General features: G+C 55.2%; 1 protein-coding gene across 1 annotated transcript in view; it reads right to left on the reverse strand.

Annotated features, from left to right (window-relative positions):
* The window catches only part of DLEC1 (DLEC1 cilia and flagella associated protein), a 72,720-nt gene that overhangs the window by 20,706 nt on the left and 27,642 nt on the right, over positions 1-24,372 (reverse strand). The window contains exons 6-19 of the mRNA XM_039237169.1: positions 23,739-23,817; positions 13,247-13,334; positions 12,302-12,475; positions 11,517-11,653; positions 9,921-10,013; positions 7,247-7,337; positions 6,413-6,575; positions 5,384-5,576; positions 4,608-4,666; positions 4,042-4,210; positions 3,777-3,870; positions 3,524-3,654; positions 3,265-3,423; positions 855-994 (exon numbers count right to left, since the gene is read on the reverse strand). Coding sequence (XP_039093100.1) covers positions 855-994; positions 3,265-3,423; positions 3,524-3,654; positions 3,777-3,870; positions 4,042-4,210; positions 4,608-4,666; positions 5,384-5,576; positions 6,413-6,575; positions 7,247-7,337; positions 9,921-10,013; positions 11,517-11,653; positions 12,302-12,475; positions 13,247-13,334; positions 23,739-23,817 — 1,770 coding nt within the window. The remainder of the gene's footprint in view (positions 1-854; positions 995-3,264; positions 3,424-3,523; positions 3,655-3,776; positions 3,871-4,041; positions 4,211-4,607; positions 4,667-5,383; positions 5,577-6,412; positions 6,576-7,246; positions 7,338-9,920; positions 10,014-11,516; positions 11,654-12,301; positions 12,476-13,246; positions 13,335-23,738; positions 23,818-24,372) is intronic.

Raw genomic sequence — 24,372 nt, forward strand, 5'->3', positions numbered from 1 at the left:
AAAAGAAAGTGAATCCTGGGGAGCCTGGGTGGCTCAGTCGGTTAAGCGTCTGACTTTCGCTTAGGTCATGATCTCGCGGTCCGTGGGTTCCAGCCCCGCGTCGGGCTCTGTGCTGACTGCCAGCTCAGAGCCTGGAGCCTATTTCAGAGTCTGTGACTCCCTCTCTCTCTGACCTTCCCCTGCTCACGCTGTCTCTCTCTCTCTCTCCTAGAAATAAATAAAAAATATTAAAAAAAGAAAAAGTGAATCCTATGCTCCAAAATCCTTTGGGAAGGGAGGGGGAGAAGTAGATGAAAAATGCAGGTGAAATAATATCAGCCGCGATTTGGTAATTATTGAAGCTGGTGGGTACATGGCGGCTCATAATGCTGCTCTATTTGCATCTAGGTAAGTTTTCCACAAGAAAGAAAACCAGGCAGGGAGGCAGGCAGGCAGTGGGGAGTGTGCCTCCCAGAATACAGTGGTGTCTACTCATTTCAGTGTATCACAGTTTCGGCGTCCATTCTCCCGGTGACGGACATTCAAGGTTTCCAGGCTTCCACTGCATGAGCAGCCTGGCTGTGAGCATCGGTGAGAGCACTCGGCTCCCAGTGCACGTGTGCGTGTCCCTCTGGGATGACACCCCCAGGGGCCACCGCTGGGTCACAGGGGATGCATGCGGTTCACTGGGTAACGCAAAGTGCGGTTCAAAGTGATCATACTAATTTACAACCTTAGCACACACCCTAGAAGGGTTATAATGTTACCAGTGAATTCTCTCTGGGGAAAGGATGTCGAAGCGCTTAGCGCCGCCGCCACCAGCGTCCTGTGAGAAGACGCCGAGTGTGTCGCGGCGGCCTCCCCACTCCCCTCACCTCCAGGCACCGTTGACCACCTCCAGCTCCAGAACCGTCTGCAGACGCTGGCACCGCTTGGCCTCCAGGGCGACGCTCACCATGCACTCCCCCAGAGCATGAATCTGGCCGCTCGAGGGCTCCATGTCGAAGGGAGACACCTAATTCAGAGGGTGGCGCAGAGGGATGAGGGGTGAGCGCACTTGGGGGTGCAGAGCTGCCGGCTTTCCTGTCCTGCCGGAGACCGGGAGGCTGACCCAGGGGCCCCGTGTTCGCCCCGCCTCATGAGGGAGGCACTGCATGTGGGAAGGTCGCACCCAGGAGGCCGCTCTCCCTCTTGGGAAGGAACAGTGCCTGAGAAAGGGAATGGCCGCAGCAGGCAAGATGCACATGTGGCCGCACCCGCCTGTCCCCTGTCTTCTGTCCTAGGCTTCTGGATATGGAGGAGGAGGGGCAACGTTCTGACCCAGAGGGCGAGGGGGCAGGCAAGAGGGGATCTTGGCAGGAAGCAGTCAGAGGGAGGGTGCTTGCACCACGCAGACCCTGTCGGAGCCTCACAGGGACAACGGGGACCTAAAGCAGCTTCTAAGAAGCCCCGGCTGCCACTGTGTGAAGAGTGGGGGTGACCCGCGGTGATTTACAGCTCGTCCCTGGCAGGGAGGGAGGAACTGAAGTTTTGTGCCTCTTGCTCTGATTGCACATTGTGTTTAAAGGTGGTGACAGGGGCGCCGGGGTAGCTCAGTCGGTTAAGCAACCGACCTGAGTTTCAGTTCAGGTCATGATCTCACGGGTTGGGAGTCTGAGCCCCAAGTGGGTCACAGTGCGGAGCCTGCTTGGATTTCAGAGTAAAGGTGATGATGATAATACTTAATCACCTTTAGGATCTTCTATTTTTACAAGAACAAGGAAAGGGCTATTTGAGTGGAATCGAATCCTGTATTCTTTCTTGGAGCCCTTTCGTTTGGGCCACAGGCCCATGCCCGAGCGCCACCTGGTGGCCGGCACTCCAACTGCACGCACGATCCCTGGGAGGTTTGGAACTTTTGGGGTGAGCCCCTCCCGCCTGCACCTTCCTAGAGGCCTGGGAGCTTCCCGCGCAGCCCAGCTGCCCGTTGCTTCCTAACTCAAGCTGCCTTTTTTTTTTTTTTATGTTTGTTTACTTTGAGAGCGCGAGCGAGCAAGCAGAGGAAGCGCAGAGAGAGTGAATCGCAAACAGGCTCCCTTCCGGCAGCACACAGCCCGACGCAGGGCTTGAACTCACGGTTAAATCATGACCTGAGCTGAAACCGGGAGTCAGGTGCTTAACTGACCGAGCCACCCAGGCGCCCCCGGGCTGTTTCAACAGAGGGAAAAAGTCTTGTCCTATTTCCACATGAGATGGTAGAGGCAGGACAGGAAAACCCAGTTCAGGATTCGGTCCTGCTGGAGCGAGGCCCCGAGTGCTCGGAGAAGGGGGCACCGGGCACGCTGCCAGGCGGAGTCACCAGGCGGGCTCTTCCTCTGCACCAGTACCGGCCTCACTATCGCTACACCAGGGGTGGGCAGGCTCGTGGGGGCGGGGAGGGCCCACTCAGTGTCCCGCCTCCCGTGGGGGCGGGGAGGGGCCCACTCAGTGTCCCGCCTCCCGTGGGGGCGGGGAGGGGCCCACTCAGTGTCCCGCCTCCCGTGGGGGCGGGGAGGGGCCCACTCAGTGTCCCGCCTCCCGTGGGGGCGGGGAGGGGCCCACTCAGTGTCCCGCCTCCCGTGGGGGCGGGGAGGGGCCCACTCAGTGTCCCGCCTCCCGTGGGGGCGGGGAGGGGCCCACTCAGTGTCCCGCCTCCCGTGGGGGCGGGGAGGGGCCCACTCAGTGTCCCGCCTCCCGTGGGGGCGGGGAGGGGCCCACTCAGTGTCCCGCCTCCCGTGGGGGCGGGGAGGGGCCCACTCAGTGTCCCGCCTCCCGTGGGGGCGGGGAGGGGCCCACTCAGTGTCCCGCCTCCCGTGGGGGCGGGGAGGGGCCCACTCAGTGTCCCGCCTCCCGTGGGGGCGGGGAGGGGCCCACTCAGTGTCCCGCCTCCCGTGGGGGCGGGGAGGGGCCCACTCAGTGTCCCGCCTCCCGTGGGGGCGGGGAGGGGCCCACTCAGTGTCCCGCCTCCCGTGGGGGCGGGGAGGGGCCCACTCAGTGTCCCGCCTCCCGTGGGGGCGGGGAGGGGCCCACTCAGTGTCCCGCCTCCCGTGGGGGCGGGGAGGGGCCCACTCAGTGTCCCGCCTCCCGTGGGGGCGGGGAGGGGCCCACTCAGTGTCCCGCCTCCCGTGGGGGCGGGGAGGGGCCCACTCAGTGTCCCGCCTCCCGTGGGGGCGGGGAGGGGCCCACTCAGTGTCCCGCCTCCCGTGGGGGCGGGGAGGGGCCCACTCAGTGTCCCGCCTCCCGTGGGGGTGGGGCGGGCGCACTCACCGCCTCCCCCCTCTCCCGGAGGCACGCCGGGCTCTCCCTCAGGCACCACGTGGCGGGGAGCTGGCTGGGGTTCCGGATGTGGAGGCCGAGGGCGGCCCTCTGCCCCGGGCGCAGCAGGCCAAACTGAAGGGCTGAGGCGCTGAGGACGAGCGTGGGCCCCTGAGACGCCGGGAGGGGCCCGTCACTGGGCGCCGGGATGGGCTCTGCGCCCTACCCCTCCCTTCCGGCCCACGCTGCTGCCCGGCCCCCAAAACAGCACCTTGAAGGCCGCCTCGATGTGTAACACCACCGGGGAGGGCGAGTTTTGGATCTCACACAGCAGGTCCTGGCTTGTTGGGCCGGGGGCCCCGCCGGTGAAGCTCAGCTCAAAATCCTCCACCTCGCTGGGCTCTGGGAGACACGGAGGGTGCGCCGGGCCCTCACTGACGTCCCCACCACGTGCACCGCACGGGCTGACCTCGGGGCTCCACCCCCCGGAATCCCTGCACAGGCCCCGGGAGGCCCCGCACTACCTATGGTCCCCGCGCAGGGCTCCACCTCGATGACGTGGCAGTCACTGACCTTCCCCCACTGGTACCTGAGGGCCGACCTGCTGTTGCTCCACATCTGCAAGACAAGGCCGTCCAGCTCCCCGGGCGCCGGCCTGCCCCCGACCCTCCCCCGGCGCGCCCGGCCCCGTGCCGAGGCCCGTCCCCCGCCCCCGTGCCCAGGCCCCCCGCCCCACCCCGTGCCCAGGTCCCCCGCCCCCCGTGCCCAGGTCCCCCAGGCCACACCTGCCTTAAAATGCTTTTTCACGTTCGTGCCCACGTAGCTCTCCCCGGGCAGCACCAGGACGTAGGGCTCTAAGAGAACCCGGAAGGGCTCCGCGGAGCCCTTCACCTCCACCTCCAGCGCAATCACGTCATCCGCCGCGGAGGAGGGGTCCTTCCGGTTTTCCAGGTCCGAGCTGGACACAAACCCGCGTGAGCTGGGGGCCCGCGTGGCGCCCTGGCGCAGAGAAAGCGCTGCCCCCGCCGCAGCCACGAGGCCCCTCGGCTCACAGCGCGGCGGCCTCCCTCTGGGCTGGAACCGCGGCCGTAGGGCGCCCGGCCCGGGGTCGCCCCAGGAGGCCCACCCGAGGCCCGCCCGACAGCCTGCCCAGGGCAGGGTCCCCGCGGCCCCCGCCGCCCCGCGCAGGCCCCCAACCTGTCTGCCCGGGCCGGGCCGAGTGGAGCCCAGCGCTGCCCCCGGCTGCTGGCCCTCCCCCGGCGGGGGCACCAGGGCGCCAGGGCAAGGCCTGCTGGGGGCCGGGCTCCTCCGCCCCTTCCCGCCACCCACCCCTCGTGCGGCCCGTCCCTGCTCACGTCACGGGCTCCGGGACGTCCTCCAGCACCATCTGGAGCACACTGTGAAAATCCCGGAGCTGCAGGGCAAACACAGCGCCCTGAGGACCAGGGGCACCCACTCAGGCTGCCCCGGAGATGCCTTCCCCTTCCTTTCCCGCCGGGCCCGCTGCCACAGAGGCCTTCCGGAAAACACAGTGCTGCTTCCCTGCTGCCCACCCCCATCTGCTACCTCCCCCCGACCTGTTACCTCCACCCCCACCTGCTACCTCATCCCCACCCCAACTGCTACCTGCACCCCCACCCTACCTGCTACCCCCCCACCTTATACCTCCCCTCACCCTACCTGCTATCCCCCCACCTTATATCTCCCCCCCACGCTACCTGCTACACCCCCCACCTAGGGAAAGAGGGGTGGCCTGCCAGGGTGGGAGCCAGGACTCAGGGGGCCCCCGCAGACTCAGGCCTCAGCTGGGCCTGAGCGGGCCGGAGGGGAAGGCTCTCTAGACGCTCACATTGCCCCCCGGCAGGGCCCTCAACTGTGGGCACCACCACCCCCTCCAGAACGGTGAGGCCAGCATGCGGAGGTGAGAGGCAGAGGGCCCAGCACACCCCTCCACACCCAGCTCTCACTGCCCTCCCGAGTTACACGCAGGGCCTGGCGTTGGAGCCCACCCAGCGGCCTCGCCATCTGGGGGCCGCTGGGGGTGCTGTGGCTTCGTCGTGGCTGAGGAACACAGACGGGGTGAACGCGCCCTGACCCAGTCACAAGCGGCTAGCACGACGGCGCCACTAACCTCATGAGGAGAGAAGGTCAGGATGAACTCGTGGTCCGTGTGGGGGCCGAGAACCCCTCTGCTGGGCAGGATGGAGAAGGCCGTCTCCCTGTCAGGGTGGCACTTGAGGCTGTCCAGGCTGAAGGCTTCTCCAGGCATTAGGGGCTGCAGGTTGGGCTTCATGATCTGCCAGTGGAAGGCCAGCTCCACGTGCCTGTGGGGGCAAGGGATCCCGGGCTGTGCCCCAACTTTGCCAGGACCCGACTTCCCATCCCCTGCCTGGCCCGGCCCCGCCCCACACCAGGAGCCAGCAGGGAAGGAGCCAGGAACAGGAAGAAGCCAGGTCAGCCTTGAGGCTCTCCCCGTGGAGCCTGGGGAGCGCCTGGGCCAGAGTCAGCCAGGGACCTCCTAGGAGAGCTTCCCTCTCCCCACTCAGTTGGGGTGTCTCCTACCATGTGAGGGCTCCAAAGGCTTGCCCTGTGAACCCCCCCGCCCTCCCCAGCTGTGGCCTGCCAGGACAGCTCTGTCCAGAAAGGCATGGGCCGAGTGGCTGACAGGGCAGGGATGGCAGCTGCACTGTGGTGGGAGGAGGGACCCTGGCGCCCAGCCGATGCTGAGGGCAGCAGATGGTAAGGCCGGGGGTCACCAGGAAGGCAGTGAGAACCGAACCACTGGCCACAATCCGTCTGATCTTGGAACTTGGATGGCTTCCCCCGACGGGCAGGGCAAGACCTCTCTGTACAGCCGTTCCCGGGCTAAGGACAGTCCGGGATGATCTGCGCGAGGCTGCCCAGTATGACTCCTGCAGCGACGGAAGTCTTGTGTATCTGCTCTGCCCAGTGTGGCTCCTCACGGGTGGCTGGTACTCAACATGTAACTGGCACCACCCAAAAAGCGAGTTTTATTTTAATTTTAATTGATTTCAATTTAAATGGCCGCCTGTGGCTCTCATGACAGGCAAATCCGGAACCTTCTGCCCACTGGGAACCCAGGCCAGGCTGGGGAGGGGAAAGGGTGCGTGCTGGAGGGTACAGCACCGCGGTCACTCACGTGGCATTTCTAATAATCAGCTGTTTTCTAGCTGTGGACTGAAGGTTCTCAGGCTCGAAGCGTATGAAGTACTGGGCTGTCAGGTCCGTGAGCTCTCCAGGCTCCGGCTGGCTTTCTTCCCCAGAAATATAGATCAGATCCAAGGCAACCAGCTGGCCGGTTCCTGACACAGGAAGGTGACAAAGTTTCACCAGGGTGCAATCAGGACTCTGTGGCCAAAGGCTGTCACGGGGTTTATGCTACTGTCCACACGCAACTGGCCTCGATCATGACCCCAGGAAGCGTACACAAGAGGGGAACGGGGCCATCAGCATGTAGATCCTGTCCTCACAGCTTCCCAGACTAAAAGGAGATGATTTTGATAACCTGGTACATAGTGGGTACTTAGTTAATGCTTGCTGGGTCAAACTGGCTGGAAGGATGGATGGATGGAAGGAAGGAAGGAAGGAAGGAAAGAAGGAGGGAAGGAAGGAGGGAAGGCAGGTAGGCAGGCAGCATCTTCAGGAAACTTCCGCAGGATGCCCCTTCTGGCTCTGCAGAACACGGGGTCCCTCTGGTCATTTGTGTGTAAGTCTCTGGCAATTCCCCACAGAAGATGGAGGTGAGTTTCAGAATGAAGCAGTCAAAGACTTCACCCCAGGCTCCCATCTGTCTCTCACTAGAAGGCTCCTTGGGATTGTCCCGCAGACCACACTGGCTCGGGCCTCCAACATCCGACCAGAGCACCAGGCCCCAGACGAGACCCCGGAGCCTGGCACCCCCACCATGCCCCCCGACACAGGCGGGCACAGCTGGGTCCGTGGCCCCCTGGGTCAGGGCGCCCGCCCGGCCCACCTGTGGTCACCAGCTCCTTTATCTGGCAGTTGTCACACACAACGATGAAGGTCTGCTCGGCCTTCTCCAGGCTCGTCGGGAGGAAGAGGACCTGGGAGGGAAGCGAGCCCTGTTATGTCCCATTACAGAGCTTCCCCTCCTCTCAGACGCACAGCCCTCCCCTTACTCTCCACCCCTGCTTCCTCCCTGATGCCTCCCTTCCCACCCCGCCACCCCAGACTAAGGTGGGCAGCATTTGAAGAAAAGGTTCACAGAGATGGAGATAGAAACAGCTCTTAAACAATGACACCATGTTCAACCGCATTCGTGAGAAAAGAACGGAAAGGAAAATCCTGCAGAAAAATATCTTAAGTCTTCACACTGGTAAAGAGCAGAAAGTTAGTCATCATAAATGCAATGAGATATCTTCGTTTTCTTCAGACTAATCTGGAGGGAAAGCGGGGGTCGGGCTGGAAGAGACGTGGGGGGAGGACACATCTGGTGGCCGAGAGCTGATCAGTGCTGAAGCTGGGTATCGTTAAAGTGTCCTCTCCATTTCTGCATGTGCCTTACAATCCATGATAATGGTTTTTCCTTTCTTTCTTTCTTTTTTTTTTTAACGGTTTTTAAGTTTGACAACACACGGTTGGCAAGTGTGAGGAAACAGGCCCCTCGTGTTTCCGCGTGGTGGGCCTGGGCACCGTGTCCTGGCCAGCAGAGACCCCGAGTCAGAAGCCTACTTCAAGGACCTGCTGGTGGACTCATCGTTGGACAGTGATGTTGCATCCACCGCAGTGGCCCGAGATCAGGAAAAACCCTCACATCCCTCAGCGGGAGCGGCTGACCTGAATTCCAGCTCGTTCACACCGGGGCAGAGTAGGCAGCTGTGAAAGTACAGCCTGCTCCGTAAGACAGAGCGGAACCTGCCCCTGGGTGGCTCAGCAGGTGCCGCGTCTCATTCTTGGTTTTGGCTCAGCCTGCGGTCTCCCAGTTGGGGAGATCGAGCCCCCTGTCAGGCTGATGGCGTGGAGCCTGCTTGGGATTCTCTCTCTCCTTCTCTGCCCCTCCCCTGCTTGTGTGCACGTTCTCTCTAAGTAGATACACATTTAGAAAACAAAGAACAGTGGGGGGGGCCAGTGATTTGTGGGAAGGAAAAGTGGAAACGCAAGAAAACACGCAGACACCACCCATCTCTGGAAGGGCGTTCAGAGAGCCGGGTGAGGCTGTGGACCTCTGGGTGCCTGAAGAACTACAGTGAAAAAGAGCATTTGACTGTTTATCTAGTTGCATCTTATGATTTTCAATCATGTGAATTTGTTTCTTCCTTGGAAATATGAGTAGGTTTTAAAACGAAACCCCAAACAGTCCAAAAAAAAAAATATACAAGGAATGCCAGGGGGGAACACCTCCTCTTGACTCCTCACTGCTCCCCTCTTCTTTCCCTGGGGACCACAGGGGGATGGGGTGAGGGGCATGTCCTGGCCCTGCCCCTACGAGACCCCGACCTGGCGTCACCCCACCCTGCCCTGAGAGCCAGGTTCCTACTGGGGATCAGATGGGCACAGATGGCTCGAGGCTGGAAAGCAGCTGATGGAGGCCCTCCTTTTCACCCCGCGCAGCAGCCCGCGGCCCGGTCCTCAGATCTCCTGCACACGGCGGGCGAGCTGTGTGCGGGCGATGCCGCGGGGTGCAGGGGGCTCAGCTGGCTAGGGTTCCAACTCTTGATTTCAGCTCAGGTCATGGTCTCTCGTTCGTGCGATGGAGCCCCACGTCGGGCTCGGCGATGACCGCACGGAGCCTGCTTAGGACCCCTCTCTCCCTCTCTCTCTGCCCCTCCCAGGTGCGCTCTTCCTCTCTTTCAAATAAATACACTTAAAAAAAAAACCCTATGCCTCAGACAAGCCCCAGACCCATTAACTCAGCACCTCAGGCCTGGGGCCCAGACAGCAGGGGACTGCAAGGCAGCTGCTTCGAAAGCCCTGTGGCCCTCGGCCTTCACGGCCTGATGCCGTGGCGCGGCCCAGAATCCGCTTCACCAGAGAGCAGACAGCCCTCACTCGTGAACCCCAGCGCCTCCTCCAGCCGACTAGCAAGGGCGGCCTCACAGGTGGCGGCACAGCGTCGGACTCCCGGACCAGGGAGTCAGGGAGGGCGAAGGTGTGGAGCAAAGGGGCAGGGAGGCACCCCCGGGTCCCCAGGCCGGGCTGGGCACCAGCGCGAAGCTGTGCTGAGCCTGAGGGACCCCGGAAGGAACAGATCGGAGTCGGGGAGCTTTACTCAGAGGTGCCGAAAAAGGCCCAGGGAAGGCAAGCCTTGCTGACCATGCGCCCGAGGAAGAAAGAGGAAAGAAGACAAAGCGGCTACACGCCCCCCACCCCCCGCCAGATCCGGGGGGGAGGCTGGCATCCAAGAGAGACCAGGATCAGAAGGAAGGCGGCCGAGGTGGAAGGACCCCAGGCCGACGGTGAGGGCAAGCGGCGTTGGGGCCGTGACGGAAACGCCAGGGCTGTAGGCACTTGCTTGGTTAGAGGGCTCACAAGTCAAGTCGTGCCACCCTACGCGTTTACACCCCCTGGGACGGGAGAGGGTGTTCCGGTCGTGGAAATGCAGAGGCAAACGGTCGTGCCAGCAGTGGGGAACCGCCACTGCGGACCGTCACCAGGAGAGACCACACGCCCGCCCGTCGGGGCCCTACCTCCAGACACACGGCCTGGCCCGGAGCCAGCTCAAACACGGAGGGCAGGACACCAAAGGGAGGCTGCTCCACGAAGCCCACGGTGGCCACAGCCTTAAAGAAAAGAGGACGTTACCCGAGAGTGTGGAAGAGACGCGAAACCCGGCAGTGAGGGGGACACGCTTTGCCCCCGCAACGTGCACTTTGCAATCTGAAGGCTCCGAGGGCCATCCTGCACCCCGCGGGGAAGACCGCGGGCTCCTGCGTCCAGCGGGCAGCAGGCCAGCTCCCGAGGCTCTCAGACGCCCTGGGAGGAGCTGTCCACGGGCAGGAGGCAGAAGGGATGCCACTCACAAGCGCTTCACCCCTGCGAGAAGTCCTCCTCCAGGAGACGGGCTCCCACAGCACTGGCCTTTCCCCACCACAGCGCCCGGGGTGGCCGGACCAGCGCACGTGTGTGCCTCGGCCCCAGTCCACGCCCAGCCCCAATCTGCCCCCATCCCAATCAGCCCGTCCCCAATAGGCCCCCATCCCCAATCACCCCAGCCCCCAGTCCGCCCCCTGCCCCAATCAGTCCCCGGACTCTGGCCCTGGAGTCGGGGGAGCAGCTATCTTGTCAGCAGGGCTGCAGCCCGGGTGCCGACAAAGGTACCGTGTCAGCTCGTGGGGATACAGCCCTCACCTACGGGACCCCACGCCTGGGACACAGCCCCCACCTATGGGACACCCCACACCGGGGACACAGTCCCCACCTATGGGGCCCCACATTGGGGACACAGCCCCCACCTACAGGGCCCTGCTCCAGGGACACAAGCCTCACGGATGGGACCCCACACTGGGGACACAGCCCCCCACTAATGGGACCTCGCTCCAGGGACACAGCCCCCCACTGATGGGACCCCGTTCCAGGGACACAGCCCCCCACTGATGGGACCCCACACTGGGGACACAATCCTCACTGAGAGGACCCTGCTCTGGGGACACAGCCCCCACCTACGGGACCCTGCAGGCAACAGAAGTGAGTGGCATGTGTGTCTTGTAGCACACGGTCCTCTGGATGTACCGCTTGCTGTCCAGAGCCACAGCCACTGGGAAAAGTCCCCTAGGAGAGTACAGCTGCCTGAGCAAGCCGGGGATGGGGCCCCACGCTGCCTGCCGGCCAGCTCTTCAGAGAGACGGGAAGTGCACATTTTGACGTGAAATCTCCTTAGTTTTCAATGTTGTCTCAAAAAACTGTTTTTAGGCCCCGTGCCAAATAAACATGCACACAGAGCTCAGTCCAGGAGCTGCCAGCTTGTGGCCCTGTATCCCTTAAAGCAGGTGCTACAGTGATGACTGACTGAGTGAATAGATGCAGTGACACGTGAGCCAGGCCTGGGAGGACACGGGGCGTGACATAGCCTGCCCAGGTGACATGGGTGTCAGCGCTGGACTCCGTACATTAGGCTCGCATGTGGGGACGCAGCTGGTGGGGGGGAGGTTACACAATTCTCCTCCCTGCGTGTTTCCAATCACAGGGGGCTCCAGTAAGCCCCTCTCAGACGGAGGGAGAGAGGGAGGGAGGGACTTCCTCTGCTCAGTCGCTCTGGCTCCAGGAAGCAGCCTGTGATCACTTACCCTGAAGCTTATGGGCGGCCAGCTCTTTTTAGCCATGATGCAGAACTTGCCGGCACTGAAGCCCACGTTTTTGCAGAGGAACCTGGAGACCTTCATTCCCCCAATGAGGCAGTAGCCACAGTCCAACACCGGTGACACTGGAGCCACGGGAAAAGATGCACACGAGAAATGACACGTGTCCTGGACACAGGCCCCCCTGCTCTTGATCGCCCGAGGCCCCGCCGGAGCTCAGAGCAGCTGCGGCCCGGTACCCGGAGCAGAGGATGAATGGGGACCCGCACCGACCGCTGCTCCCGCACAGCAGCCACTGGCCTCCGTGCGCCGCCGGCTAGAACGACAGGACTCTGGGCCTGCTGTGGACTCAGGCCTTGGCCAGGGCCTCCCAGCACAGGCCTGGGACTCGCAGTGGGAGCCCGAACTTCCAGGCTGTGCCTGGCTGAGGAGGGAGCCCAGCCAAAGCCAGCTTTCCCAAGGAGGCCACCTTCTGCCGGGTACCCCGGGCACCCCTTCCTCGCCTCGGCGCAGTGCAGGCCCCAGGGGTGTCCGCGAAGCCCGTGCTGGAGCCAGCTGGGCTGCTGGACGTGTCTCCTCGTGTCAGAGTCAGGGTCAGGGTCAGGGCCCACCGGGAAGTAGGCCAGCCAGGGCCCGACACCAGGGAGGTCTGCACGGAAGCCACTGGCAGGCCTCTCCTTCGGACCCAGAAGCCCCTGCCCGAAGGGACCAAGGACCAAGGCGTGTGGCGCCAGGCCCGAGGGCGGGCAGTCTGCTGGAGCCCGCGCACTCACGCGTCAGCATGGGGGGCGGCCTGCGGGCCTGCAGCGGGATCAGGAGCGGGTGGGCTGACTGCGTCTCCACCAAAATGAAATCGTCGAAGTCCCCGAGGCAGTCGGGGAGAAACTGCACAGTGTACTGGCAGGCCAGGCCAGGGGCCACCATGCCGCCTGCTCCCGGGAACATCCCTGTGCATGAAGAAGGGGCACATGAGGAGCTGGGGGCCACCAGGGCCCGCACACAAGCGCTACAGGCGGCGCCCAGAGGCCACGGGCCGTGCCCACCACGGCCGGGGGGGCTCAGGAGTGGATGCCGTCAGGGCCAAGGCCGTGGTGGTAGAAGAAGGGCATTCAAGGGGGGCGGGGAGTGGGCAGGGGGGGTCCAGGGGACAAAGCCAGGGCCCGGGGCGGGGGGCAGGGGACAAAGTCAGGGCCTGGGGCGGGGGGCAGGGGGTCCAGGGGACAAAGCCAGGGCCTGGGGCGGGGGGCAGGGGGTCCAGGGGACAAAGCCAGGGCCCGGGGAGGGGGGCGGGGGGTAGGCGGGGCAGGGAGGGACGTGGTCCATCTGAACACTCAGGTGAGGCCACGCCTGGCCTGACTGGCTCAGAACTTGTTCTGTGGGTGGCAGAGAGCCATATGAGCTGAGTGTGGGGCGGGAGGGGAATGACACGCTCAGGCCACTCTTGGGACTGAGAACACCGCGTCAGGGAAGAAGGCAGGCCAGCTGGGGAGCCACCGCAACAGCCTGACTGGACGCACTGGCAGAACGGAGGGTGAGCAGAGGGCAGGCCTGAGCCCGGGGGGGTGAGTGGCAGGTCCCAGAGACCCCGTCCGCGGGCCACGGTCCCCAGGGACCACAGGAAACGCGGGCCCAGGCTCACCGGAGGGCCACGCGGCCTGCGCCAGAGCAAGCCCCACACACGACTTTGAGGCGGTCCAGACCCCGGCCAGCGGACTCACCCAGTCCCAGCGCGAAGTAGGGCGTGGACGGCGGGAGCACCCGCAGGTGGCGGCCAGCTGCCGTCGTGTTCTGCAGCGAGATCACCATCTGCCCAGAAGGAAGGGGAGCGTTTCAGACAGCAGCACGTGGACTAGAGACGTGAGGCCCGGGTGGACCACACATCCGGTCAGCGGGGAGAGGTACAGAGGCGGGCTATAGGCACACGGGGCTTCCCTTTGCCCCTCTATCCACCTTTGACTGCATTTGGGGATAAATACAATACAAGGTGAACACGAAGATGGGGATAGGTCTGCCTCATGCTTTGCCCTCACAACAGCTACTGTTTATTATCTGCCATGTGCCTACCAACCCACAATAACCAGCAAAAGGTGGGAGTTCTCTCTCTGTCACCCTGAAGAAGGTGAAGTTCAAAGACGCTCCCTTAACCGGTAGGTAAGAGTTTTGAGATCTGAGCCCAGGACAGATGTCATTCCCACCTGGCCTCTTGCTGACTTTCCCCCACATACACCCCTGTGGCCACTGCTCCCCGTGGGCACAGTGCAGAGAGCTCTGGGCCCCTGGATGGTAAGGCCGAAACAGGGCCTCCCTCCACCTCTCAACCCATCCAGCCTTCTCTTCTCCGTCTCTCAGACTGGGAGACCCCCGGGGGCAAGGCCTAAAATTCACACACTGCTAACCCCACCCCCACCCCACCCCAGCACTGTGCCCAGCACGGAAGAGGAGCTCAGTACACAAACACATCTTTTGCTTCTATTTTGTGAAATAGTACACTGGGGGGGGGGGGGGGGATGTATAAACTGCAACGTGACAAAGACTATGTTTCCATCACCCACCTTAAGAATAAATCATTAAAAATACATGGGGCGCCTGCGGGACTCAGTCGGTTAAGAGTCTGACTTTGGCTCAGGTCATGATCTCATGGTTCGTGGTTTTGAGCCCCACGTCGGGCTCTGTGCCGACAGCTCAGAGCCCAGAGCTGCTTTGGATTCTGTGACTCCCTCTCTCTTTCTGCCCCTCCTCTGCTCACGCTGTCTCTCTCTCTCTCTCTCTCAGAAATAAATAAAACATTAAAAAAATTTTTAATTAAAAAAATAAATCATTATGGGGCACCTGGGTGGCTTAGTCGGTTAAGCGTCCGACTTTCGCTTAGGTCATGATCTCGCGGTTCGTGGGTTCGAGCCCCGCGTCGGGCTCTGTGCTGACTGCCAGCTCGGAGCCTGGAGCCTGTTTCAGAGTCTGTGACTCCCTCTCCCTTTGACCCTCCCCTGCTCACGCTCCCTCTCTCTCTCTCTCTCCTAGAAATAAATAAAACGTTAAAAAAATTAAGAAAATATATAAAAGTAAAAATCTCACTGGTGAAGACAAATATATAGTAAAAGTAGGAGAAGGGTAAAAGACAAAAGTAGCAAACACAACTACAATAATTAGTTAACAAATACACAAAATAAAAAGATGTAAAATATGACATCAAAAACATAAAATAGGGGTGCCTGGGTGGCTTAGTCGGCTAAGCGTCCGACTTTCACTTAGGTCATGATCTCACGGTTCGTGGGTTCGAGCCCCGCGTCAGGCTCTGTGCAGACTGCCAGCTCAGAGCCTGGAGCCTGTTTCAGTCTGTGACTCCCTCTCTCTCTGAACCTCCCCTACTCACGCTGTCTCTTTTTCTCTGTCTCTCCTAGAAATAAATAAAATGTTAAAAAATGTGGGGGCAACTGGGTAGCTTAATCAGTTAAGCATCTGACTCTTTGATTTTGGCTCAGGCCATAAACTCTCAGTTTGTGAGATTGAGGCTCACATCAGGCTCCATACTGACAGCATGGAGCCTGCTTGGGATCTTCTCTCTCCCTCTCTCTGTGCTCCTTCCCTGCTCATACTCTCTCTCTTTCTCAAAATAAATAAACCCTAAAATTTTTTTTTTAATAAAAAAACATAAAAACATGGAAGGGGGAGTAAAAAGTAGAGGCTTTAGAATATGTAAAAATTTGGGGCGCCTGGGTGGCTTAGTCGGTTAAGCATCCGACTTTCGCTTAGGTCATATTCTCGCAGTTCGTGGGTTCGAGCCCCGTGTCGGGCTCTGTGCTGACTGCCAGCTCAGAGCCTGGAGCCTGTTTCAGAGTCTGTGACTCCCTCTCTCTCTGACCCTCCCCTGCTCACGCTGTCTCTCTCTCTCTCCTAGAAATAAATAAAACATTTAAAAAATAAATAAATAAATCATTAAAAATACATGGGGCGCCTGGGTGGCTCAGTCGGTTAGCGTCCAACCTTGGCTCAGGTCATGATCTCATAGTTCATGGCTTCGAGCCCAGAGCTGGGCTCTGTGCTGACATGACAGCTCAGAGCCTGGAAGCTGCTTCGGATTCTGTGTCTCCCTCTCTCTCTGCCCCTCCCCTGCTCATGCTCTGTCTCCCTCTCTCTCAAAAATAAACAAACATTAAAAAAACAACAACCGTAAGACAGCCTTGCTGCAGCCGCACAAGGCGATGCGCTGACCAGTGAAGGCAGGAGCCAGCAGTTTACGGGGCCCCTGAGGGGAAGTGCCCACTGCACTTAATGGCAGTCGGCTCAGTAACACATCCTCAGATTGGCTCTTCCTCCTGGCACCCCCTTTCCTCACTCATCTCTGAGATGCGGATGGCAGCACAGAGTGACAGGCCTCAGGCTCTGCAGGGGGGTGGGGGGGGAAGGGGGAGGCCAGGCTGTGACAGTTGGCACCGGAAGAGCCCTAAAGCAGCAGACCCTTAGGATGCAAGTCTGCAGGTGGCTTTCCCACCAGTCAGCCGGCAATCAGGACTCCAGCTGCTGGGAAGGAGGGTGTGCCGAGCCCCGGCATGCAGGGCGCCACGATTTCCACGCCCTTCGGCCACAGCCGGCTGCAACAAGGTGCAGGTGGACGTCAGGCACTGACACGTGGCGTAGCTACTGGGCTTGCAAGGTCCGGGACGGCGATCATTCATCGGCCCGAAGAGGGGCTGGCTTTCCCGAACAGCACCGGAAGCCCCAGAGGGAAAATGACAGGCTCAGAGCAGCGACCTGCCCACTGAAGGGCCACCGTGAAGACATTCCGTGCATTCCTGGGTTACACAGTTTCCTCCCGGTGCCTCTGTGTGTGTGTGTGTGTGTGCGCGTGCGCGCGTACACACACTTCTTGCTTGATTTGGTTTGCCATTTTTCACCTAGTATTTCTGCACCTGTGTTCTTTCTCTTTTTTCTGTCAAATGTCTTTTTTCAGTTAGCAAAATACTGAAAGGAAACAAAAGAGCAAGTCTGTGAAACTATAACCCCCTGGCTTACAAGGCACAGGTCTCTATTCCCACCACAACCCTTCAGCCTTCCACTCACAGCCTGGGTCCTGTCTGCCCCACGTCAGGACAGAGACGCTCTCTCGAGGCTCCCGGGGGCTGGGAGTGTACCTACGCTCTAAAGCAAGTCCGGTCTGTCTTTCATTGTCACGGCTCCTTATCTGGCTTTGGGGTCAGTGTAACATTAGGCTCTGTCTTAGTCCGTTTGGGCTCCTCTACAACGTACTATTAACTGGTTGGCTTATAAACAACAGAAATCTATTTCTCACAGTTCTGGAGGCTGACAAGTCCAAGATCAAGGTGCCATCATGGTCACGTTTTGGTGAGGGCCCTCTTCCCAACTCAGAGCTGGTGCCTTCTCACCGTGTCCTCAAAGTAGTGGAAGGGGCGAGGGATCGCTCTAGAACCTCTTTTAGAGAAGCACTAATCCTGGAGTGCCTGGGGGGCTCAGTCGGTGGTTGAGGTCTGACTCTTGATTTCACCTCAGGTCATGATCTCGTGGTTTGTGAGATGGAGCCCCACATCAGGCTCTGTGCTGACAGTGCAGAGCCTGCTTGGGATTCTCTCTCTCCGTCTCTCTCTGCCCCTCCCCCACTTGCTCGTGGATACACTTAGGATCCAGCACATGCTCTCTCTCTCTCAAAACAAACTTAAAGAAAAAAAAAAAAACACTAATCCCATTCATGAAGCCCCACCCTCATGACCTAAGCACCTGCCAAAGGCCCTACCTTCTAATAACATCATCTTTGAAGGTTTGGATTTCAACATATAAATTCTGCGAGCACACAAACATTCTGATCATAGCGGGCTCACCACCCAATAATGAGGCTGTTCTTGTTCTAGTCTCTGAAACAGTTTATAAGTAATAGGGATCGGCTTAAATGGCCAGCAGTGTACACCTGTCAAATGATTGCTTAGCGTTTCTTTTGCTAGAAAATTGGTTTTTTTGTTGTTTTGTTTTAGTTATTTTCCTCAAGGCTGGACAGCCAGCTAGGTAAAGAGTCAAGTGTGATATTGAGTGGTAATTTTTTATTTCTTTCATCCTATGTATTAATTAGAATTCTTCTGTAACAGGGGCACTTGGCTGGCTCAGTTGGTGGAGCATGTGATTCTTGATCTCAGGGTTGTGAGTTTAAGTCCCACACCGAGTATGGAAATTACATTAAAATTAAAAATAAGATTTTAAATTAACTTAGAATCCTTCTGTAAGGATTCTACGAGTCGTCCCTTCTCTATTTATTTATTCAGATGTTTACTAATTCAGTATGAATTCATGGACATTTATTTTATTCTTTGGGTTACAATCTAAACACCGTTATCATTTACTTTGTCATTTGAAATGTTTCAACTTTGGTCATTGAGAGCTCTGTGTCGTTTTGAAACGTCCCCTCTTCCTCTCCCTCTTTTTTCTTTCTCCCATCACTTCCTTACACTTTATGGCACCACAAGATATCCAAGGTTCACATACTTGCCCTGTCTCGGCCCTGGAATCAACTAATTTACCAAGGAGCCCTAGTGCCTTTTATTGGAGAATGGTACTTAGAAACCAAGATGTGGACACTAGGTGTGCTAAGTGCTGCTAGGATGTCACTATTTCTGTTCCGCTCAGTAGATACAGCTGGGAAATACATGCAAGTGTACTAACGTATGCATTCACACACATCTATATTTATTCTTGTACTTATCCATCTGTGTGTATGTGTAATACATATACAGATTTTGAAACCACAAATCCATATTTATATCTCCGACTACAAATCACCATAGAGTTGATCCTAGCATTCCCTTCCCTCATTTGTAACTTCTTTCTGGAACACTGAAAAACCTAAATCTCATTCATATATTCTTAAAATTTAAGATGTTTCATCAATATCATGTTTATGAGAAATGTATAAGCATAAATTCTTCTCTGAAATGTACTAATTATGTATGATTCTTTGTGTACCATGGGTGGCTTCTTCCAGCCACATGTACTCAGTTTTACAGAGTCATATTACATCGTACTTTAGTTTTTAACATTATAATAATATACATCTCCATATACTTAAACATTTTTTTTTCATGCATAGCAATCTTTTATTACTTTATTTATTGTGAAAGAGAGGGAGGGAGGAAGGGAGAGAGAAAGAGAGGCAGCATGAGTGGGGGATGGGCAGAGAAAGGGGGAGACAGATAATTTCAAGCAGGCTCCACATTATCAGTGCAGAGCCAGATGCAGGGCTCAAACTCATGAGATCATGATCTGAGCTGAAATCAAGGGTCTGACGCTTGACCAACTAAGCTACCCAGGCCCCCCAGCAACCTTCTAGAGGAATAAATACCTTACTAATCCATTTGTGAGCTGTTATTCACTAACTTATCAAAACCCCTTATAAGTGATTTTATCTCTCCTCCCCCATACACACACACACACACACACACACACACACACACACACACACACGGTTTTTCTGAAAGTAAAATATGACACCTTTCATTTGTTCTTGATTTATCAGGGGTAGGCAAGGCCAAGAGGTAGATCCATATTTGAGTATTTACATAATTTCGTCCATACGTATTTACTGAGGAACTACTATATGCCAAGCACTAAAAATAAAATAACACAAGCCTAGAAATAATTCTTGCCCTTGTTGGCTTACAGTCTAGTGGGAAAGGTAAATATAAAATTGTGCCACCAAAGAGTAAATGGTGGAAAAAGAGCCTGCAATCAGGACATTTAATTCGGTCAGGAAAGGTCAGGCTGATTTTCCAGAGACGTGAAGACTCAGCAACAGGATAAGGGTGAGCAGTGAGGACGAGGTAAAGGCAGGAGGGAGGGCTGTTCAATGGCCGTCTGGCCACCTCGTCGGGGGCTCCACAGACGCCCCTTCCAGTCCTGTGCTGAGGGCCGCGTGGCCCTGAGCAGCCGCCCCCGCCCTACGCCACTGCCCAGGTGAAACCATTCTTCCTCCCTCTCCTGGAGTCTTGGCCAGCTTCTGCACCTGTCCTTGGGATGTGATGAGCAGACACAGAAGTCCGAAAGAGAACAGATCGCTGTTCCGTTTAAGGAACAAAAAGAAAAAAAATTGCTCGAACATTCAACACACGAGACTGACATCTTTGCCTGCGTTTGCGCTGGGTGGTTGAGAGCTCATAAGGAACAGCGGATTGCTCTTTAAACCGTAAAGTCCAATTCACACGTGTGTGAAGGGACTGGTGGCGACTAGGCCTGGCAGGCCCTGCGCCTGGGGAACAGGGCTGGCGGCTGCTAAGCCTGGCGCTGGTGCGATTCCCTAGCACCGTGGAGGCAGGAACGAAGACGCAGGAGACTGCGGAAAAGGAGCCGGGACAGTCCCGTACCCACACTCACGGGAGTCCCGTATATGCTGTCAAGTGAAAAGCAAGCTGCAGAGGACAGGAAGGAGGAGAGGGGGCCCAGATATATCCGTATATCCGCTCGTGATTCCAAAAGGAAACACTGGATGAACCCAAACTAATAAAAGATAGTTACTTGTGGGGCAAGGAGAGCATAAGGAAGAGGGGAAGCGAACACGACATGAAGGAAAGTTTTTTTTAAATAGACAATCACAGCCAATAAATGCAGAAGGAGAAACAGAATTAGGAATCACCATTCTGTAACCCTGAATTTTATTTAAAAAAAAAAAAAGGGATCTAGGTAATAATCATGTAAGGCTTCCAAACCCTCTCTAAGGAACCATCCTTTACTGGTAGAAGGAAAAGCAGATACACCCCCCTGCTGGGACACGCTAAGGAATGCACAGCAGCACCAGGGAAGTATTCTGGCCAAAAACACACAAAAAAACTGATCACAAATCTAATTGAATTTCTACATCTAACTAAGTTTATAGAAGCAGGTGCAAACACCATGCTTCGTGTCGCCTCAGTGATCCAATTGGCCAAACCGAGGAATTTAGAAACTACAGTTTCAGCAAATAAATGGTATTTTTAGAAAGCAGGTGGAGGGACTCCTGGCCCAAGATGGCAAGGTAGGAGGACCCCCAGCTCCCCGCCTCCACAGATGCTCTGACCCGACACCTTTTTACAGTGAAATTCCTCCTGGAGAATGAGGGCGGACGGCACAGCCTCCGCAGGACAGGCGACAGAGACCACGGAAGCACCAAGAGCCCCAGGGAGAAAAGCCCAAGGAGGCCCACGCCACGGCAGCACTGACCAAAGTGCCTAAGACTAAAACTAAAGACTGAATTTTAAAAGCGACAAGAGAGAAGCACCTCATTACCACAAGGGAAACCCCATAAACCTATCAGATGATTTTTCGGCAGAAACTTCGCAGGCCAGAAGGAAGTGGCGTGATGCACTCCTAGTGCTGGAAGTTAAAAACGCACAACAGAGAACATCCTACCCAGTAAGGTTATCATTCAGAACTGAAGGAGAGATTAAAAGTGAAAGGAGTTCATCACCACTAAAAAGTCCTTTCTTTCCGTGGGAAAGGAAGGCATAATTAGAAATAAAATTATGAAAAGAAAAAAATTTAGGAGTCAGAGGAATCAAACAGTAGAGGTAGTGGAGTCATCACTTATAAAGCTTGAATGAAGCTGAAAAGACAAAAGAAGTAAAATCAATTATATCTAATTAGCTAAGGACTCACAAAATAAAAAGATGTAAAATATGGTAATACATACAGAAAACGTGGAGAGGAAAGTGAAAACGAAGCTTTTTCACAATGTGTCCAAACTTAAGTGACCATCAACTTCATACAGACTGCTGTATACTTAGGATGTTATATATGAATCTCAGGTTAACCACAGAACAAAAACCTTTGATGACACACAAAAAAATGAAGAGAAAGAAAACCAAGCGTAACATTAAAGAAAATGATCACAAGGAAAGATGGCCAGAGAAGAAAGGAATAGAAAAGAACTACAAAAATAACCAGAAAACAATTTTTTTTAATGTTTTTATTTATTTCTAGGAGAGAAAGAGAGAGAGACAGCGTGAGCAGGGGAGGGTCAGAGAGAAAGGGAGTCACAGACTGAAACAGGCTCCAGGCTCTGAGCTGGCAGTCAGCACAGAGCCCGATGCGGGGCTTGAACCCACGAACCGCGAGATCATGACCTAAGCGAAAGTCGGACGCTTAACCGACTAAGCCACCCAGGCGCCCCCAGAAAACAATTAATAAAATGGCAGTATGTTCATACTTATCAATAACTACTTTAAATGTTAATGTTCTAAAAGCTCCAATCAAAAGACGCAGAATGACAAAGGGGTGAAAAACCAGAGCCCTCTGTATGCTGCCTACAAGAGACTCACTTCAGATTTGAAGACACACACACACCGAAAGTTAAGGAATGGAAAAATATATTCTGTGCAAATGAAAGTGAGGAAAAAAAAAAGCCAAGGTAGGAAAAACAGACTTTAAAACAAAGACTGTAACAAGAGACAGAGAAGGGCCTTACATAATGATAAAGGGAGCCATATAATAAGAGGGTATAACTATTGTAAACATCTATATGCCCAATATTGGAGCATCTAAACATACAAAGCAAATATTAACAGACATAAACGGAAAAATTGACAGTAATACAATAATAGTAGGGAATTTTTAAAAAATGTTTATTTATTTTGAAAGAGAGAGCCCAAGCAGGGAATCGGCAGAGAGAGAGAATCCCAAGCGGGCTCTGTGCTGTCAGCTCAGTCTCAAGAACCGTGAGATCGTGACCTGAGCAGATATCAAGAGTCAGAGGCTTAACTGACTGAGCCACACAGACGGCCCCATAGTAGGGGACTTTAACACCCCACTTACATCAATGGATAGATCATCCAGGCAGAAACTCAATAGGGACACAGTGTCTTTGACCAGCACATTACAACAGATGGACTGAACAGATACGTACGGAACATTCCATCCAAATTCAACAAAATATACATTCTTTTCTTTTTTTAATGTTTGTTTATTTTTGAGAGAGACAGAGCATGAGCAGGGGAGGGGCAGAGAGAGAGAGGGACACAGAATCCAAAGCAGGCTCCAGGCTCTGAGCTGTCAGCACAGAGCCCCACGCAGGGCTTGAACTCACAACCCCAGATCAGGAGTCACATGCTCCACCAAATGAACCAGCCAGGCGCCCCCTTCTGCCTAGTTTTTAATTGGATTGCTTGGTTTTTGTTTTTGCTGTTGAGTTGTATGAATTCCTTATATATTTGCTTATTAACCCCTTATCAGAGCTGTGATTTGCAAATACTTTCTCCTGGGCCATAGTTGGCCTTTCACCTTGCTGATGGTCTCCTTTGCTGTGCAGGAGCTCATCAGCTCAATGCAGGCCCACTAGCTTACTTCTGCTTTTGTTTTTGCTTTTGGTGTCAGATCCAAAAATCGTTACCAGGCCCCAGGAGCTTGCTGCCACCTATGTTTTCTTCTAGGAGTTTTTTTTTGTTTTTTTTTTTTAATTTATTTAATCTTGAGAGAGAGAGAGAGAGAAAGTACGAACAAGGGAGGGTCAGAGAGAGACAGAAATACAGAATCCGAAATGGGCTCCAGGCTCTGAGCTGTCAGCACAGAGCCCCACGCAGGGCTTGAACTCACAAGCTATGAGATCATGACCTGAGCCAAATTTGGATGCTTAACCGACTGAGCCCCCAGGAGCCCCAGAATACACAGTCTTCTCAAGTGCACACGGAACATACTCCAGACCAGATCTCATGTTAAGCCACAAAACAACTCTCAAGAAATGTGAGAAGAGTAAAATCATATTCAGCATCTTTTCCAACCACAGCAACATGGAACTAGAAATCAATTACAAGGAAAAAAAAGCTAGAAAAAACACAAACACATGGAGGCCAAACAACATGCTACTAAACAACCATTGAGACAGTGAAGAAATCGAAGAGGAAATAAAAAAGAAATAAACTGACACAAATGAAAATGAAAACACAATGGTCCAAAATCTTTGGGATGCGGTGAAAGTGGTTCTGCGAGGGAGATCTACAGCAACACAGGCCTACCTCAAGAAGTAAGAGATGCGTATCATAGTCTGCTCCCTAATTTTGTATATGGTTTTAAAATTCCACAAACCACTTAAAAAAATAAGGAAGCTGATGAAGTGGGAGCTGTAAAGAAATAAGACTGGTTTTTTTATAAGTAGGCTCTATGGCCTGAGATCAAGACATGAGCTGAGCTCAAGCATCAGAAGCTTAACGCGCTGAGCCCCCCAAGTGCCCCAAGAAATAAGATTTTTACCTCATAAACTGGCCCAATTTCATAATCTGTGAAAAATCCGATTGATGGTTCAGCAAGGAACACTGGGGTATCAGCACAACTGCGGGAAGGCAAACGAGGGGAGAAGGGCCATTAATTTCATCCATGTGCTTCGTGTAAAGTAAATACATCCAAGCCATCAAAGATTTTCACAAGATGTCATTTACTGGATTCTGTTCCTGTTGTTAAAGCAGGTGACAAAATAATTTTACCATATGATAGACTCTTCATGAAGATATGTACAGTTGTGGGTTTCATTTTCATTGTGCATAGGAAGCCTCAGCTCTGGAAGCTTCCACACCAAGATCCTAACTAGGTTTTTACTATGGCTGCTGTTTTTCTTTGAAAATACTAATCTTCTAATTTTTCTGAATAGAAAGATATTTGACCAACAAATGTGAACAGTTTTAAGTCCATTAACACAATGGACTCCTAAAGCAATTCACTCCTTTAAGGAGGACAATTAATGAAATAAGCCAAAGGCTCTCTCTCTGAAAGAAAGTCACAATGTATATTTATTATTTGTAATTACTCAAATGTTAAGTATTTTTATTTTTGCATTCCTGTTCCAAGACACACGAGTGCAACGGAAGAACATGTGGCTACACAGATCGCT

This window comes from Hyaena hyaena, unplaced genomic scaffold (assembly GCF_003009895.1).
Source record: "Hyaena hyaena isolate Hyena2069 unplaced genomic scaffold, ASM300989v1 scaffold_121, whole genome shotgun sequence".
In the NCBI taxonomy this organism is placed as follows: domain Eukaryota; kingdom Metazoa; phylum Chordata; class Mammalia; order Carnivora; family Hyaenidae; genus Hyaena; species Hyaena hyaena.